Source organism: Gasterosteus aculeatus, chromosome 12, assembly GCF_964276395.1.
Source record: "Gasterosteus aculeatus chromosome 12, fGasAcu3.hap1.1, whole genome shotgun sequence".
In the NCBI taxonomy this organism is placed as follows: Eukaryota; Metazoa; Chordata; class Actinopteri; order Perciformes; family Gasterosteidae; genus Gasterosteus; species Gasterosteus aculeatus.
In genome coordinates this window covers 6,111,319-6,124,816 of record NC_135700.1, presented here as the reverse complement: position 1 = coordinate 6,124,816, position 13,498 = coordinate 6,111,319, and the positions used below count along the sequence as shown (strand labels likewise).

Genomic DNA, 13,498 nt, shown 5'->3' with positions numbered 1-13,498 from the left:
TAAAACAAGCCACGCTAAAATGTAATAAAACAAGCCACGCTAAAATGTAAAAACAAGCCATGCTAAAATGCAAAACCAATAATTTACAGAAACCACAATGTCCCCCTGCTGACATCCCTCCACTCTTTAATGTTGGCAGTCCCTGCAACATGAATACCTAAATTTCCCTATAACGAGCAGGTGGCTGGCCGAGGTTAGTCCTGTTTGAGCGTCGTGGCGCTACTTCTGGTCCTTGCTCCTGTGCCGGGACCATCACTGGGGCTGGAGCAAACCCATAGAACGCTGTACCTTGGAGCCAGTGTGTCTCCGCTGCGGGCCCATTGGTCCGTGGGTTGGGGTCTATTGGAGGAGCTAAGCAGACTTTTAAAGCATTTCTATGTACAGTTCTTTCACGGCCCCCCTTCTCAGGTTTTATCCTATACACCAACCCTGTATTGCCCACTAGTTCAACAATAACAAATTGTTCAGGGTCCCACCAAGTACACAATTTTCCTTGACCTCGTCGATTTCTGTTGCGTACCCATACTCTCTCTCCGGGTAAGAGTGGCGTAGCTTTAGCCCTTTTGTCATAGTGTTGTTTGCTTTGGGAGGCTGCGTTATCCATTTTCTGTCTAGCTATACAATACGCTAGTGAAAGTCTCTGTTGGTGGTCTAGTATCCAACCACCAATGTCATGGCGTAGTTGCTGGGGACCGACACCAAGTCCCACATGCACAGGAAGCCTCAGATGCCTCCCAAACATAAGAAAGGAGGGAGTGTAGCTGGTTGCACTGTGTATTGTATTATTGTAAGCATGTACCAACTCAAGCAAGTATTCTGGCCAACGGTTTTGCTTCTCTGTTTCTAGAGAGCGGAGCATGTTTAACAAGGTCTGGTTGAAGCGTTCTGCCCCACCGTTTCCTGCAGGATGGTACGGCGTTGTGCGGCTTTTAGTTATACCATAAGTATCACAGAGCTGTTTCATCAATGCAGACTCAAAATTTGGTCCCCGGTCAGAATGGAACCGAGCTGGACAGCCAAAAGGCTGTATTACATGAGTCCACAGAGCTTTTACTGTTGTCTGAGCCGTTTGGTCATGTGTGGGGATGGCCCAAGAGTAGCGTGTAAATAAATCCGTGGCCACAAGGATGTTTTGAATACGGTCTGTTGGCCGACCTAAGGACAAGAAGTCTAGCCCCACAACCTCAAGAGGGTATGACACAGCTATCGGATTAAGAGGGGCCCTAGGCTCTACTCTTTTCCTCTGGAGGCTGCAGGTAACACAACCCAAATGGAAATGGCGTACCTCTTGCTCCATGTCAGGCCAATAGAAATGCTGTCGTATCCGGGCCAGGGTCCGATCCACACCAGCATGGGCAGCAGCTTCATGGACCTTTTTCCAGACCTCTTCGCACCTTGAGCTTGGACACACCACCTGGAAGCATACTTCATGGGTATGCTGATCGGTAACCTTACGGCACAACACTTTGTTTTCAACTTGAAGTCTTTTCCGCTGTTGCAACAATCTCTGTGCTCTACAGGACAAGGCTCGGCGTTCTGGTCCCGTCGGTAGAGTCTGGTTTTCTACATACCTCTTAGCCACTTGTATGTCAGGATCACTGGCTTGTGCATCTTCCCATTCACTGCTAGCCCACTCACTGTCCTCACTTCTAGGGTTTAGCTCGATGGCTGCCGTGGTCACGCCTGTTCCTGTCTCACACTCCTGGTCTGCAACCCTGGCAGGGATGGGGTCAACTGGAAACCTGGACAGAGCATCTGCATTAGCATTGCTTTTACCTGGGCGGTACTTGACGTCGTAGTTGAAAGAAGCCAGCTGAGCGACCCAGCGTTGTTCCACAGCACCCAGGCGAGCCGTCTGCAGGTGAGCAACAGGGTTATTGTCGGTATATACTGTGAACTGCGTTCCAGTCAGGTAGTCTCTGAATTTCTCAGTCACCGCCCACTTTAGAGCCAGAAGCTCTAGTTTAAACGAACTGTAGTTAGCATCATTCTTCTCGGTTGGATGTAGACTTCGGCTGGCGTACGCTATTACACGTTCCCTTCCCTCCTGGGCTTGGGCTAACACTGCTCCCAACCCCTGGTTGCTTGCGTCGGTGTAGACAATGAAAGGAAGTGTGTAGTCAGCATATGCCAGAACAGGGGTTTGTGTCAAAGCCCTCTTTAGGGCATCGAAAGCTGCTTGACACTCAGAGGACCATTGCACTCTTCGAGTCTCAGACTTTTTATTTGCTGGAATGCCTGTCAACAAGTTGTTCAGGGGACGTGCAATTTTGGCAAATCCAGATACAAAGCGTCTGTAGTATCCAGCTAACCCTAGGAAGGCCCTCACTTGCCTTATCGTGGACGGGACAGGCCAGTTTGATACAGACGAGATTTTATCGGGGTCAGGTCTTACCCCAGAATGATCCACCACATGGCCCAAAAACTTTACTTCTTGTTGGAGAAGTTTACACTTGTCCAATCGCAGTTTCAGGCCATGCCGCAACAATCTTTGGATCACCTCATCCAAATGCTGTAGGTGAGAGGAAAAATCAGGTGAGTATATTATGATGTCGTCCAAATACACCAATAGGGACTCCGCCATTTGGCCACTTAAACACTGTTGCATTAGGCGCTGAAATGTTGCTGGTGCATTACAGAGGCCAAAAGGCATGCGCTCAAACTCAAATAGTCCAAGTGGGGTTGTAAAGGCAGTTTTCTCTCGGTCTTGGGGGTCCATCTCAACCTGCCAATAGCCACTAGCCAGGTCAAGGGTAGAAAACCACTCAGCTCGGGTCAGGTTTGTTAGAGTCTCTTCGATTCTTGGAAGGGGAAAGGCATCTTTATGGGTTACGGCATTGAGTTTCCTATAGTCGACACAGAACCTCCAGTTACCGTCCTTCTTCTTCACCAGAACTATGGGCGCAGCCCATGGGCTACAACTTTCTCTGATTACCCCCTTCTCAAGCATTTCTACAAGTAGGCCCTTCATTTCCTTATACATCAGAGGCGGAAGAGGTCGGTACCTTTCTCTGATGGGCGCTGCATCACCCGTATGGATACGGTGTTGTACCAGGTCTGTCCGACCAAAGTCTTCATCATGGTTAGCAAACGCGTCCTTCCACTTGAGCAGCAGGGTGCATAGCTCCTCCTGTTGCTGTTTAGAGAGATCAGGTCGGTTAGTCAGGTTCTTTACCTCTTCAGGCAGCTCCTGTCCCTTGTGGTTGCCTGTTGCATCTACCAAAGCCACTTCAACAACGCAATTGTCTTTCAGAGATAGGGTAAGGTCACAAGATCCACGCACATCAGCTTCATCAACGTGGTACAGCTTACCCAATTTCTGGTTCCGCCCTATTGACAAGGTGTAGGGATATGGGTTACAGACACGAACAGGGATTCTCCCATTTCTTACCACTGCTAGTGTCCTAGCTACGCCAACATTGTTGGTTTCAGGTAGTGCTTCCATCAGGGCACAGTAGTCTGTTCCTCGCGGGCCCATCCGAGCACGGCCCCACACCAGCAGCTCACTCTTTGGTGGGACTCGGATATTTTGGCGAGTAGCTGGCCGCACGTTTCCCAAGAATCCGTCTTCTGTCATGGTGGCCTCGATACGTTGACAGGTAGCAAAAGCATCCCGCCAAACTCTCTGGTTCTTCAGCTGCTGTGGAGTGGAAACTGGCCTTCCAGGTCGTTGAAAGAGTATTTCCCAGCAGGCGGTCACAACATTCATACCTATGAGGAGCGGGTGGGTGCAGTGTTTATCTTTAATAATCACGACTCCTCGTCCAGGTATTTTGATGCCTTCCACTTCCAGATCAAACACTGCGTAGCTAGTGTATGGGATCTCCAGGCCGTTGGCTGCCCTTAACTGGAAAACTACAGGGGTCTTCCCAAGCTTAGCTTTGGAAAAATGCTGCTCAAATAAACTCTGCTGCATTAATGTAACCTGAGACCCCGTATCCAACAGTCCTTGCAACTCAACCCCTTCAATCGTTACTCCTATAGTTGGGCATTGCCCAAAAAAGGCTTCCGTGGCCCTTGAGTCGTGTAGTGCATCAGCAACCCCTGCCCCTTGGACCTCAGCAGCAGGGACAGCTAGTTTAAAGCCACCCGGGAAGCAGGCCTCCTACAATACCTGGCTATATGTCCCGCTTGTCTACATTGGCGACAGATTGGCCTACCTTGTTCATCCCAGTCGTTAAAACCGGACGCCGGTCGCGACCGCTCACTATGTTGTGTCAGGGGCTGTGGGGGAGCATTGACTGGTTGAAGTAGTGGTTTAATTTCCTTTATTAATTCTTGGGTGAGTCCTTGCATCTGGGATTTCACATCTTCCATGATCTCTCGCTTCAGCGTGTCTCTCCAACTTTCCTTCTGTAACAAAGCAGGGGAGGCATGAGAGTCGTTCACAGAAAAGCATGTTACCTCCGGCTGTGTGTATCCGTGTTCTGAGTCCAGCAGTAGTGCTTCTTGTCGAAGTGCAGCAAAGTCTTCGTCTGGGTTACGGCGCGCATACACCTTCAGCGCCTGAGCCATTGGGCCTTCGTTTAGCCCAAGCAACAACTGGTCTCGTAGCACCGTGTCAGAGGGGGCGTTGCTTGGATCATTCCGCCGCAACATGCAAAACAGCTCTCTCAACCGTAATATGAACGAGGGTACAGACTCTCCAGGTTTCTGTTTACAACCGAAGAACTTTGATCTTAAAACCGGGGTTGGGGTTCTATCGCCATAGAGAGTGTCTAGGTAGAGGAAAATCTTCCTACCCTGGTCTCGCTCACTGTCTTCAAGGACGCTGACCTGGCGTTTAGCCTCACCTGCTAAGGCTCCCAACACAATAGCTGCCTTCCCAGCTTCTGTTAATTCTTGGGAACTTAACAGTCCTTGAATCTGTTCCTTCCAATCACTGTATTTTACATCTTCACCGGGCCCTTTAAATTTAGGCAGCCACGGGGCACCAGGAAACACAGGCATCATCATCTTCAAAGTCTTTTTTGTCTTAAATCACCGCAGCTGTTCTCCAATCCGGTCCTGCCAGCAACGCCAGAAAAGTTCCCTTGTCAGCCTTGTGAGGCGGGGGAATTAAAATCTAATAAAAAATAAGATTACATTTATAAAAAGGTACCAGCAACGCCACCTAGTTGCGGAGTCTAGGTCTCCATAGAACAGGTTCTTGTTCACCAGAGGAAGAACAGCATGGATCACAAGACTTAAAAGCGTGGTTTAAAAGGAGGATTTTATTATTAACTAAAAACCCATAAATAACTACAATATTAAAAGTCCATTTGGAACAAGGTACTAAAAGGATTTAAGAATTCGACCAGCCACTGCTGCTGGTCGGTCTTGCCCTTTCTTCTTGTTGTTTCCGGTTCCGTTCCTTTCCTGGGTGAGGTGTCCAGTCCGTTTCGTTCCTCTCCCCGTTGCACCCTGCCTGCTCGTCCGTTGTCTGGCCGCCCTCTCGCTCGATTTCCCGTGGCTTCTCCTGCCCGTGGCTTCTCCTGCCCGTGGCTTCTCCTGCCCGTGGCTTCTCCTGCCCGTGGCTCCCCTGCGCTCTGGCCTTTTCCTGCTCTGGGGCCTTTATAGCAGCTGTGTTAATTGGAGAGGGGAGGTCCTTTCATTGTGTAATGTGGTTGGCCAGGGCTCTCTGTAATTGATTAGTCCCTCCAGGTGCATGTAATTTACTAAAAGGTGGGTTAATATGTAAAAAAATGTAACCAAACAAACCATGCAAAAATGTAATAAAACAAACCACGCTAAAATGTAAAAACAAGCCATGCTAAAAGGTTATAAAACAAGCCACGCTAAAATGTAATAAAACAAGCCACGCTAAAATGTAAAAACAAGCCATGCTAAAATGCAAAACCAATAATTTACAGAAACCACAATGTCCCCCTGCTGACAACTATTTCACTATTTACATTTACATTTCATGATCCTGCGTTGCAGCGCTTCATGAATTACTTAAAACTGTCAAACTGACCCATCAAAAGTTGGTAGGCGGAACATAACGCCTGATTGGTTACCCTGTGCATCAAGTCAAGACAAATCAATTCCAGATAATGGATCGCTGCAGAGCTACTGAACACATTCCAATACACTGGGTGGCGCTATTCACCTCTACGTTGGTTTGGATACGCTGTTAAACAGAACTTTCATTGCAACGGCTAAAAATCAAGGAGATGACGCGGTCCTGCTAGCCCCAATGACCAAGGACGCAGACGCCGTGCGAGGTGCAGGACAAAATGTCAAAAAGTTGCCCGGAGCTGCTGAGAGAAGCAGCGAATTTGATTGAGGAAGCTCTGAGCAGAAGTCCAACGGCTCCGGCGGCTCAGTCACAGCAGATACCGGCCGCTCAATCACGTACACCTGTCCAAGGTAAGCTAAGTAATTTCATGTTAGCCAGGTGTGCTACTCAATAATGATTCGGGACACACGTGTGGGTTAAATTAGATCGACTCGAAAATGTATTTGTATGTGGTATTATGATGTTTCGTGCGCGACACGTTCGTTGTTAATTGGTGGAGCATAAAACCCGCTAGTTAGCTAATGGTGTTAGCTGGTTTGAGCATCCCAAGATAGAAGTAGAGACTGTTTTAGCTGACTGGTGACCGTTGAGCGGTGACGTTTTTCTGTGTTGCAGCGGAGGTAGCAAGGCTCTTTGCGCCATACAACATTGGAGCCAGAAGGAATATGACGAGACGACCAGCACAAGTCCAAGTTAGCCGAAGAAGCTACACACATACTGTCTGTTGTTTGGCTGACCACAATGCGGATAAAATTCCAAGCGTACTGGTTATAGCTGAACTTCCTCATTCAGGACTTGGAGAGCAACAAGTAACATTTTCAGGTCAGTGCGAAACTAGGCATTTACCAAAACAAAACAAATTCTGTTCATTGAAATTATTTGCATTTAATTGTATAGTGACTCAAACGTAATTCATTTTAATACTGTGAATAATAGTTATCACAGGCTTATTTGCTTAATTTAAGGTGAGGTGAGTTATGATTTTGTTTTGTTTTTCTCCAGGGAATGACCAAGATCCCATGGTTATAACAAATAAACTGATGGAAGTGTTTCCGAAGCTCCAACAAGGGGGAGGCTTTGAACTTCTAAAACTTGTAGGATCTACTCGCAGTCGAAATCTTGCATTGCTTCAGTGTCCCAGCACTGGATACACCCTTGCCTATCTGAAAGATCCATCGACGATGATTGGACAGGCTACAATCTACATACGTCCACTTCAACAGGATCTACCCTTAGATTGTGTACATAAATTTACAGAGACCTAGTTTAATACATAATCAAAACAAAGATTACTGGTGACTTTTAATCATTAATTAAAAGCCATTTGTTGTTAGGAGAGCTCACGTCCTGCCTCTGGTCCAGTCATCCCCTGCATCACTTGTCAGATGGAAGTTCCCTTTTCAGAGATGAAGCTGCACAGATTGAGCTGCAATGGGTATGTACTTCCTAAAGCAATGCGAGGGTAGCATATTCATTTTCTTTGGGAATATGTCCTCTTGGAGTGTTGTGCACACAAATAAGCCAGTATGACCATTTTGATTCTGTTCACTTCGAGGACACCCATGGAGGAAAGCGAACAAGAGGGAGGCCAAAGGGAAGAAAATGATAGTGAGACAGCCCTAGTCAGTGACAGTGTTCCAGTGAGGTCTGAAACATCAGCTGAGAGTGCAGTAGTTCCAGCAGTGATTGTCAACGAGGAGTTGGATCGCAAAGAAACAGACAGTGGTATGTGTCATCACAATAGTGTTGCTATAAGATTGTGTGTAACTGAAAAGTCAATAGAAAGCGAACACTTTTAATATAGAATTGGATAAGATAATAGTTACAGGCAATTAATAACATGCACCTGTTTTTTTTATTTTTCTAATATTTAGTTTTTGTTGAATGACGTTTTTATGTCAACTCGGCGTTGTGACAGATTTTTAAGCTATTGGGTCCCGCGTTTTATCAGTGAAATAACATAATTTTCCTCCTGTTGTGTAGAGTGAGAGGGTATCTGTATATGCAGGTAACATGCCAACTCACAATATGTCTCTGGAATAGATAACTTTGTTGTTGTTTGTTTAGAATGGAAGATTATTGAGGAACCCACTCAAGCTGCCAAAGTTTTCAAAGAAAATCTGCTAAGGGAACATGCAACTGGGAAACCACTTAGAATAAAGATGGATGTAAGGGAGTCTGAAGAGGACCGGGAACGGGAGCTTCTCTTATTCTATAAACAGCAGCAAGAATGGGCATGTCCACTTCATTGTACTCTGGTTGGTAAGTAATATAAAGTTTATAATATAAATACATCAGTACAGTTTATACCACTCAAGTAGCATATATGGAATTGTCCCATTGGAAAATGGGAGAATGGAATGCACAAAATTATATAATTGATAAAAAATGTTATGTATGTGAATATTGTGCACAATATACTCTTATCTGGAATAATCAATATTAAGGATGCTGTTCTAAATTACAGCCAATATAATTTTGACTATTTTTCTCCCTTGCTTGTTAAATGTTAGCTAATCAAGTTACCCGTATTTGTCTGCCACTTTTTTCCACTGTGTTATTATCAGTATTTTATTTCAGGTGATCTTGCTATCGGAGAGGGAGTGATGCGGTACTTTATGACAACAATCATATCCAAACTCCAGTTTGGATTCAGTCTAGATCTTGGTAAGTACTCGCACACGTTCTGGTGGTTGATGAACGCAGATATGTGCTGTTTAGCAGAGGGCCGGTGGGCAATGTTTTGTGTCAGGTAAATCAGTAAGTCAGTAGTAGGATATTCAGGGGGGTTGCATTTGAAGTGGTTTGGGGTCTGTAAGTCATTTTGGAGTAGGCTACAATTTTGTTTAAGTGAATTCTACAAGCAGCAATACCACAGGCCAAGTAATCGCCCGTTCCAAACAGGCACATTTTCAACGGGCACTGCACTAGTATGATGTAATTTTATGTATTTAAGAGGTTAGTTGTTGTGACTTTATTCCCTGCTCTCTTGGTACTTTACAGGAGGAATGGGCCGAACACTGCTATTTGAGGGTGAACCTGACCATCTTGTTCCAGCAGCATCAGAGGCACTTATTGAAAGCAACCTCTTCCGGGTTGCAGGAAGGATGTTAGCCCACACTTTTCTGCATGACGGTCCCCATGTTACAGGATTAAGTCCTGCTGTAATTCATGTACTGCTCAATGGGGACCCAGAAATGGCTACTGTTGTTATTGAAGACTGTCCTGATCTGCACATCAGGAGCATCATAGAACTGGTATGTAACCTAAAAGATAATTTGCCATGTAAAAAAATATTGATTGGGCAGATATAATAAATGGTATGGTCCTTATTCTAGCTTGAACATGAAGAACTTACACCGGAACAGAAAGCCACAGTTTCAGATCTTTCCATGTCTTGGGATCTTCCGGCAGTCACCAAAACAAATTGGAGATGGCTACATAATAAACTTCTACTCCATGCAGTGAGTTCCTGCTGGTTAAGTGACAGAACTCATTGCTGTACTTGTTGAAATTATAGAATGTATTCTGAACCCTGGCTTGTTAATGTTAACACAAGAGTTTAAGTACTCGAGTTTTAATGGGTTTTTATAAGACACTTTATTGTGCTTTTATTAACATTTTGTTCTACTGTGCCAACTTTTGTCAAATTTGGGTTAAGGATTTCTGCTGTAATATGGGTCTGTCTGTCTCTTAGGTCGTTGGGAGGACCATGCGCCAAATTAAACAGTTGAGAAAGGGACTGAAAGATGTGATGGTATGGCCCCTGCTGACATCTAGGCCAGATGTTGTCCCACTTCTTTTCCCCAAAATGGCTGAAATGCAGTTCACACCCCAGGTAAGTCAGTAATTTAGTTATATTTGTGACTTAACTTAATGAATTTTACGTCTTTTTTCCATGACTGAGCTGGCTATTTTTCCATTTTCCAATAATGTGATCTGCATCACCAAAATAAGTTCTCCCTTTTTAAAATTACAATTTGTTTTCTTTAAGATGCTCCTAGAAAAAATCACATGGCCAGTTGAGGACAGTGATGATGAAGACTTTGACTTGGACACCACCTGCCGCATCACTGGCTTTCTAAGGATGTTCATTGAAACGGGTATAAACCTCATTTCTCTTTACAAATGCTTCTATGTCTCATGGATAGATATGATCAAATAAAGTTGAACTAAATGTCTTCAATCCATTGTATGACTTTTAGCTTCATCAGGTACCCTGGCCCAGCTGCTGACATTCTGGGTTGGCTGGGAGATGCTTCCTCCTGAACTGACAGTGGTGATTTCTGAGGGAACCCTTCCTACGTCCTCCACATGCTTTGAAACACTAAAGCTGCCAGCTCATTTCAAGATCTACATGGACTTTGAGAAAGCACTTGTCTCTGCTATAAAAAGTACTGGATTTGGGCTTGTTTAAGTATTTTCAGACACAAGTTCAGTGTCTTGAACTTGTTAACTGATTAACACACTGCAGCAGTTGACTTTTTATTTTATTTTTATTCGGCATATATATATATATATATATATATATATATTTTTTTTTTTAAAGGAAAGCAAACTTTCAGTTTTTGACTGCTTGTTCTAACACAAAAAATAAAAACGTGTCGGACATCAGTCTAAGATTCTTGATAACACTTCCACAGTCTCTACATATAGTCTAAGCGCATCAGTAACAGAAACTCCTGGAGCTGGCAAAATTGCAACCTCTTCATCTGAGAGCTCACGGGCCAGCTGAACCTCGGGGACTGACACAGTGCCTCCATGAAGGCTGTGAGGTCCGTTCCAGTCGATCCCAGACTCTTCGGGAATCTGAAAAGATGACAAGCATAATCAAACTTGTACTTAAAAATAGTTTGACATGTCCTAACACAAGATTGTTATTTTTGGTCACCAAGTCAGTGAGAAATTGTTAGTTATTAAAGTTTTGTGAAATAATACAGCTGTAGTATGCACTGTAGAAACTACAGCTCACAGGTTGATCTTTAAAAGCTTGGGAGATTTTAAAGACAATATAGTAAATGTTCCATTTAAAGTACCACATTTAGCACAATTTTTTTCCTCCCATAATTCCTTTTGGGCAAACACTTTAGAAACGTGTTTAAAGTTGATTGTTAACCTCAGTAGGATCCTCCTCAGGGCCTTGCTCTCTGTAACGTCTCCAGAGTTGCTGTGGTGACTGATTCCTTTCAGTTCTCAGACCGTGAAAGTTCCAAGCATCTCGAAAAGAGTCTAGGCTTTGCTGAACCAGTGGAAGGAAAATCCGGTGCAGAGCGAAAAGATGGACTTCATTGTCTGGATTCAGTGTTCCCTGATCTTCCAATGAAGTAAAGATCTGATAGAAGAGGTCCAGGGCATGTTCATAAACATCTCTCCACATCCTCTCTATTCTGTGTTTAGGATAAAATTGTCAAATTGTTAATTTATGTGACATATGCTAAAGTACATTCAACTGGTATTTTAGTTGTGTGAGCCTAGTTGCCAAACATATTTCTTTACCGCTGATTGTGGACACTTCTGCCTGTGATGTGTGAATTCCTGTCGGTACCTCTGCTTCTGATCATGAATTCTGCTACATCTGCATTCTCCCCCCCTTTATCAGACCGTACCCTTGATGGCAGCCCATACTGCTCAACAGCGGCGATAAAGCTCTGTAAGACCGTATGAGCTCTGTTATTGCCAGCCACAGTCAGGTAGACCACTAAACGACTGAATCCATCCACCCCACCGTGGACAACAAATCTCCACCTGTTGCAAAGACATGAAAACATACAACTTTATTGTGAAACAATTGTAATGAAACATCTAGAACGATGAATTGTTTATCTGCTAATATCACTGACCTGATGAGCTTATGGTGGCCATCTATATGCCACAAAGAGTTTGGGCCAGGCACAAAATACTGCCGTCGCCTTAATACACGCAGCCTCAGACGTCTCATGTAGACTCCCTCTGCATCTACTCTGCGTAAAGACTCTTGCAGTCTTGAGACTGAGGGGAGGAACATCCGGACAGCTGAGCGTATTACTGTCAGATATTGTTCCACCTCTATTAAACAGGAGGCTAAAAATCACAGGACATGTCTATCCTGATGATAGAAGTCAGCTGTCCTGAAATGTGTGTTTCTCTTCTATTATACACATTCTACATCTCAGAGGCGATGTCTTTCCAAAAGCGGGCTTCCTTCACCTTTCAAAAGGGCAGAGCTCCGAATTAAAAATACATTTAAATAATGCCCATATTATTATACTCACTTGGAACACGCACACCTCTTGCATTCAGGTGACCACGCATTAGCTTGTAGCCGGTGTTTGGATGACTTCTGTGAATTTCACTTACAATATGGTCCAATTCCTCATCATTCACAGCTGAATAGAGATCTGTTTTTCTGTAGAAACAAAAAAAACACAACATCAAGTAATGTTACCTTAAACGCCATATTCTTTCAGAGTGTATGAGAGCAGCAATTGATAAACAGAAACCTCATGAATTTAGTGTAAATACCTTAAACTGTGTTGTTGCATGCACCTCCTGATGGTCCTCTTTGACACTCCGAACATCGCTGCGATTTGAACTGCGGGAACTCCACAAAGAACTTGATGCTCCAGAACTGCACTCGGTATGTCAAACGGCAAACGCCCCGGTCCCTGTGTGTGTTGGGCCTGATGCGCCCTGGTACCAGAGAAGCGGTGGACAACTTCTTCTAGATTTGTAATTACTCTGTGGTCGATATCTTCGTCAGAAAGTGCGGAAATGACTCCAACAACTTCAATAAGTTCCTCTGCTTTACTAGCTACATGCTCGGACTCAGCAGGTCCTGCTTCTACATCCCCTGCTAAGTTTAAAATGTCTCTCACCAACTCCCTGGAAAGTTCACGGAGATCCTCCATGTTTCTATCCAGGTACTTCAGACCAAAGCAATGGATCAGACTAGATTCGCGTTAGCCCCGCCCACTGACTTTGATGGGTCAGTTTGACAGTTTTAAGTAATTCATGAAGCGCTGCAACGCAGGATCATGAAATGTAAATGTAAATAGTGAAATAGTTATATATGCATTTTACATACAATGAATCGGTATTTTAATTAATTAATGACACATTTAATGACACATTTATTTATTTAATTCCAATTTTAATTAATGAATGACACATTTAAGTAATTATTTAATGGTGTATTTATTTATTTAATTGTGGCACTTTTAGTCCTCCATAGGAATCAATATACTCTTGAGGTATATTAACAGCAACACTAACAATGGATACAATTCCAAATGTGAAAGGGAGCATCTAGCAGCTGAAGCACATCAATGTCCCTGAAGAGCTGGTGGGGACCAAAAGCGGAGCTAAAAGGAGAGTGAAAATGGTACTTACACGACACGGAAGACTAAAGACACGCTTGCGTTGCTCCATATCGGCTCCATGTCCAAGTAGGCCAATGTTCCGCTAACACCGCGCTGTTCCGTTTACGGCTTGTTTCTGCTGCCCCCAAGTGGCCACTGA

General features: G+C 44.3%; 2 protein-coding genes and 1 long non-coding RNA gene across 4 annotated transcripts; 1 reads left to right on the top strand and 2 right to left on the bottom strand.

The window, feature by feature from the left end:
- Positions 1-2,374: 2,374 nt before the first annotated feature.
- LOC144385311 (uncharacterized) lies at positions 2,375-3,711 on the bottom strand. The gene is made up of 3 exons (XR_013451537.1): positions 3,392-3,711; positions 3,006-3,136; positions 2,375-2,512 (listed from the first exon to the last, which is right to left on the bottom strand). It is a non-coding gene; the product is annotated as an uncharacterized LOC144385311 (long non-coding RNA).
- Positions 3,712-5,890: 2,179 nt separating this feature from the next.
- On the top strand, positions 5,891-10,500 carry LOC120814966 (uncharacterized). Its single transcript, XM_078085225.1, has 12 exons — positions 5,891-6,351; positions 6,617-6,823; positions 7,004-7,242; positions 7,336-7,436; positions 7,557-7,726; positions 8,069-8,263; positions 8,582-8,668; positions 9,005-9,258; positions 9,340-9,465; positions 9,699-9,839; positions 9,996-10,104; positions 10,207-10,500. Exons 1-12 carry the CDS (start codon positions 6,219-6,221, stop codon positions 10,416-10,418), a joined length of 1,974 nt encoding a protein of 657 aa, XP_077941351.1. The 5' UTR covers positions 5,891-6,218; the 3' UTR covers positions 10,419-10,500.
- LOC120814965 (uncharacterized) lies at positions 10,475-13,026 on the bottom strand. Of its 2 annotated transcripts, none has more exons than XM_078085226.1 (6): positions 12,503-13,026; positions 12,253-12,386; positions 11,842-12,013; positions 11,498-11,746; positions 11,118-11,388; positions 10,475-10,810 (listed from the first exon to the last, which is right to left on the bottom strand). In XM_078085226.1, exons 1-6 carry the CDS (start codon positions 12,886-12,888, stop codon positions 10,613-10,615), a joined length of 1,410 nt encoding a protein of 469 aa, XP_077941352.1. In that variant the 5' UTR covers positions 12,889-13,026; the 3' UTR covers positions 10,475-10,612. The 2 variants fall into 2 exon arrangements, with proteins under 2 accessions (XP_077941352.1, XP_040025979.2); XM_040170045.2 differs by having other exon boundaries at positions 11,842-11,989; positions 12,503-13,024.
- Between the last annotated feature and the right edge of the window lie 472 nt (positions 13,027-13,498).

Excerpts from the sequence above, each read along its gene's own strand:
- LOC120814966 (XM_078085225.1), top strand. The coding sequence starts at position 6,219 with ATGTCAAAAAGTTGCCCGGAGCTGCTGAGAGAAGCAGCGAATTTGATT. Across the intron at positions 6,824-7,003 it reads GCAACAAGTAACATTTTCAG|GGAATGACCAAGATCCCATG; the intron begins GTCAGTGCGAAA and ends GTTTTTCTCCAG. Across the intron at positions 9,840-9,995 it reads AAATGCAGTTCACACCCCAG|ATGCTCCTAGAAAAAATCAC; the intron begins GTAAGTCAGTAA and ends GTTTTCTTTAAG.
- LOC120814965 (XM_078085226.1), bottom strand. The coding sequence starts at position 12,888 with ATGGAGGATCTCCGTGAACTTTCCAGGGAGTTGGTGAGAGACATTTTA. Across the intron at positions 12,014-12,252 it reads AAGAGGTGTGCGTGTTCCAA|CTGTCCGGATGTTCCTCCCC; the intron begins GTGAGTATAATA and ends TAATACGCTCAG. Across the intron at positions 11,747-11,841 it reads GGCCACCATAAGCTCATCAG|GTGGAGATTTGTTGTCCACG; the intron begins GTCAGTGATATT and ends TCTTTGCAACAG.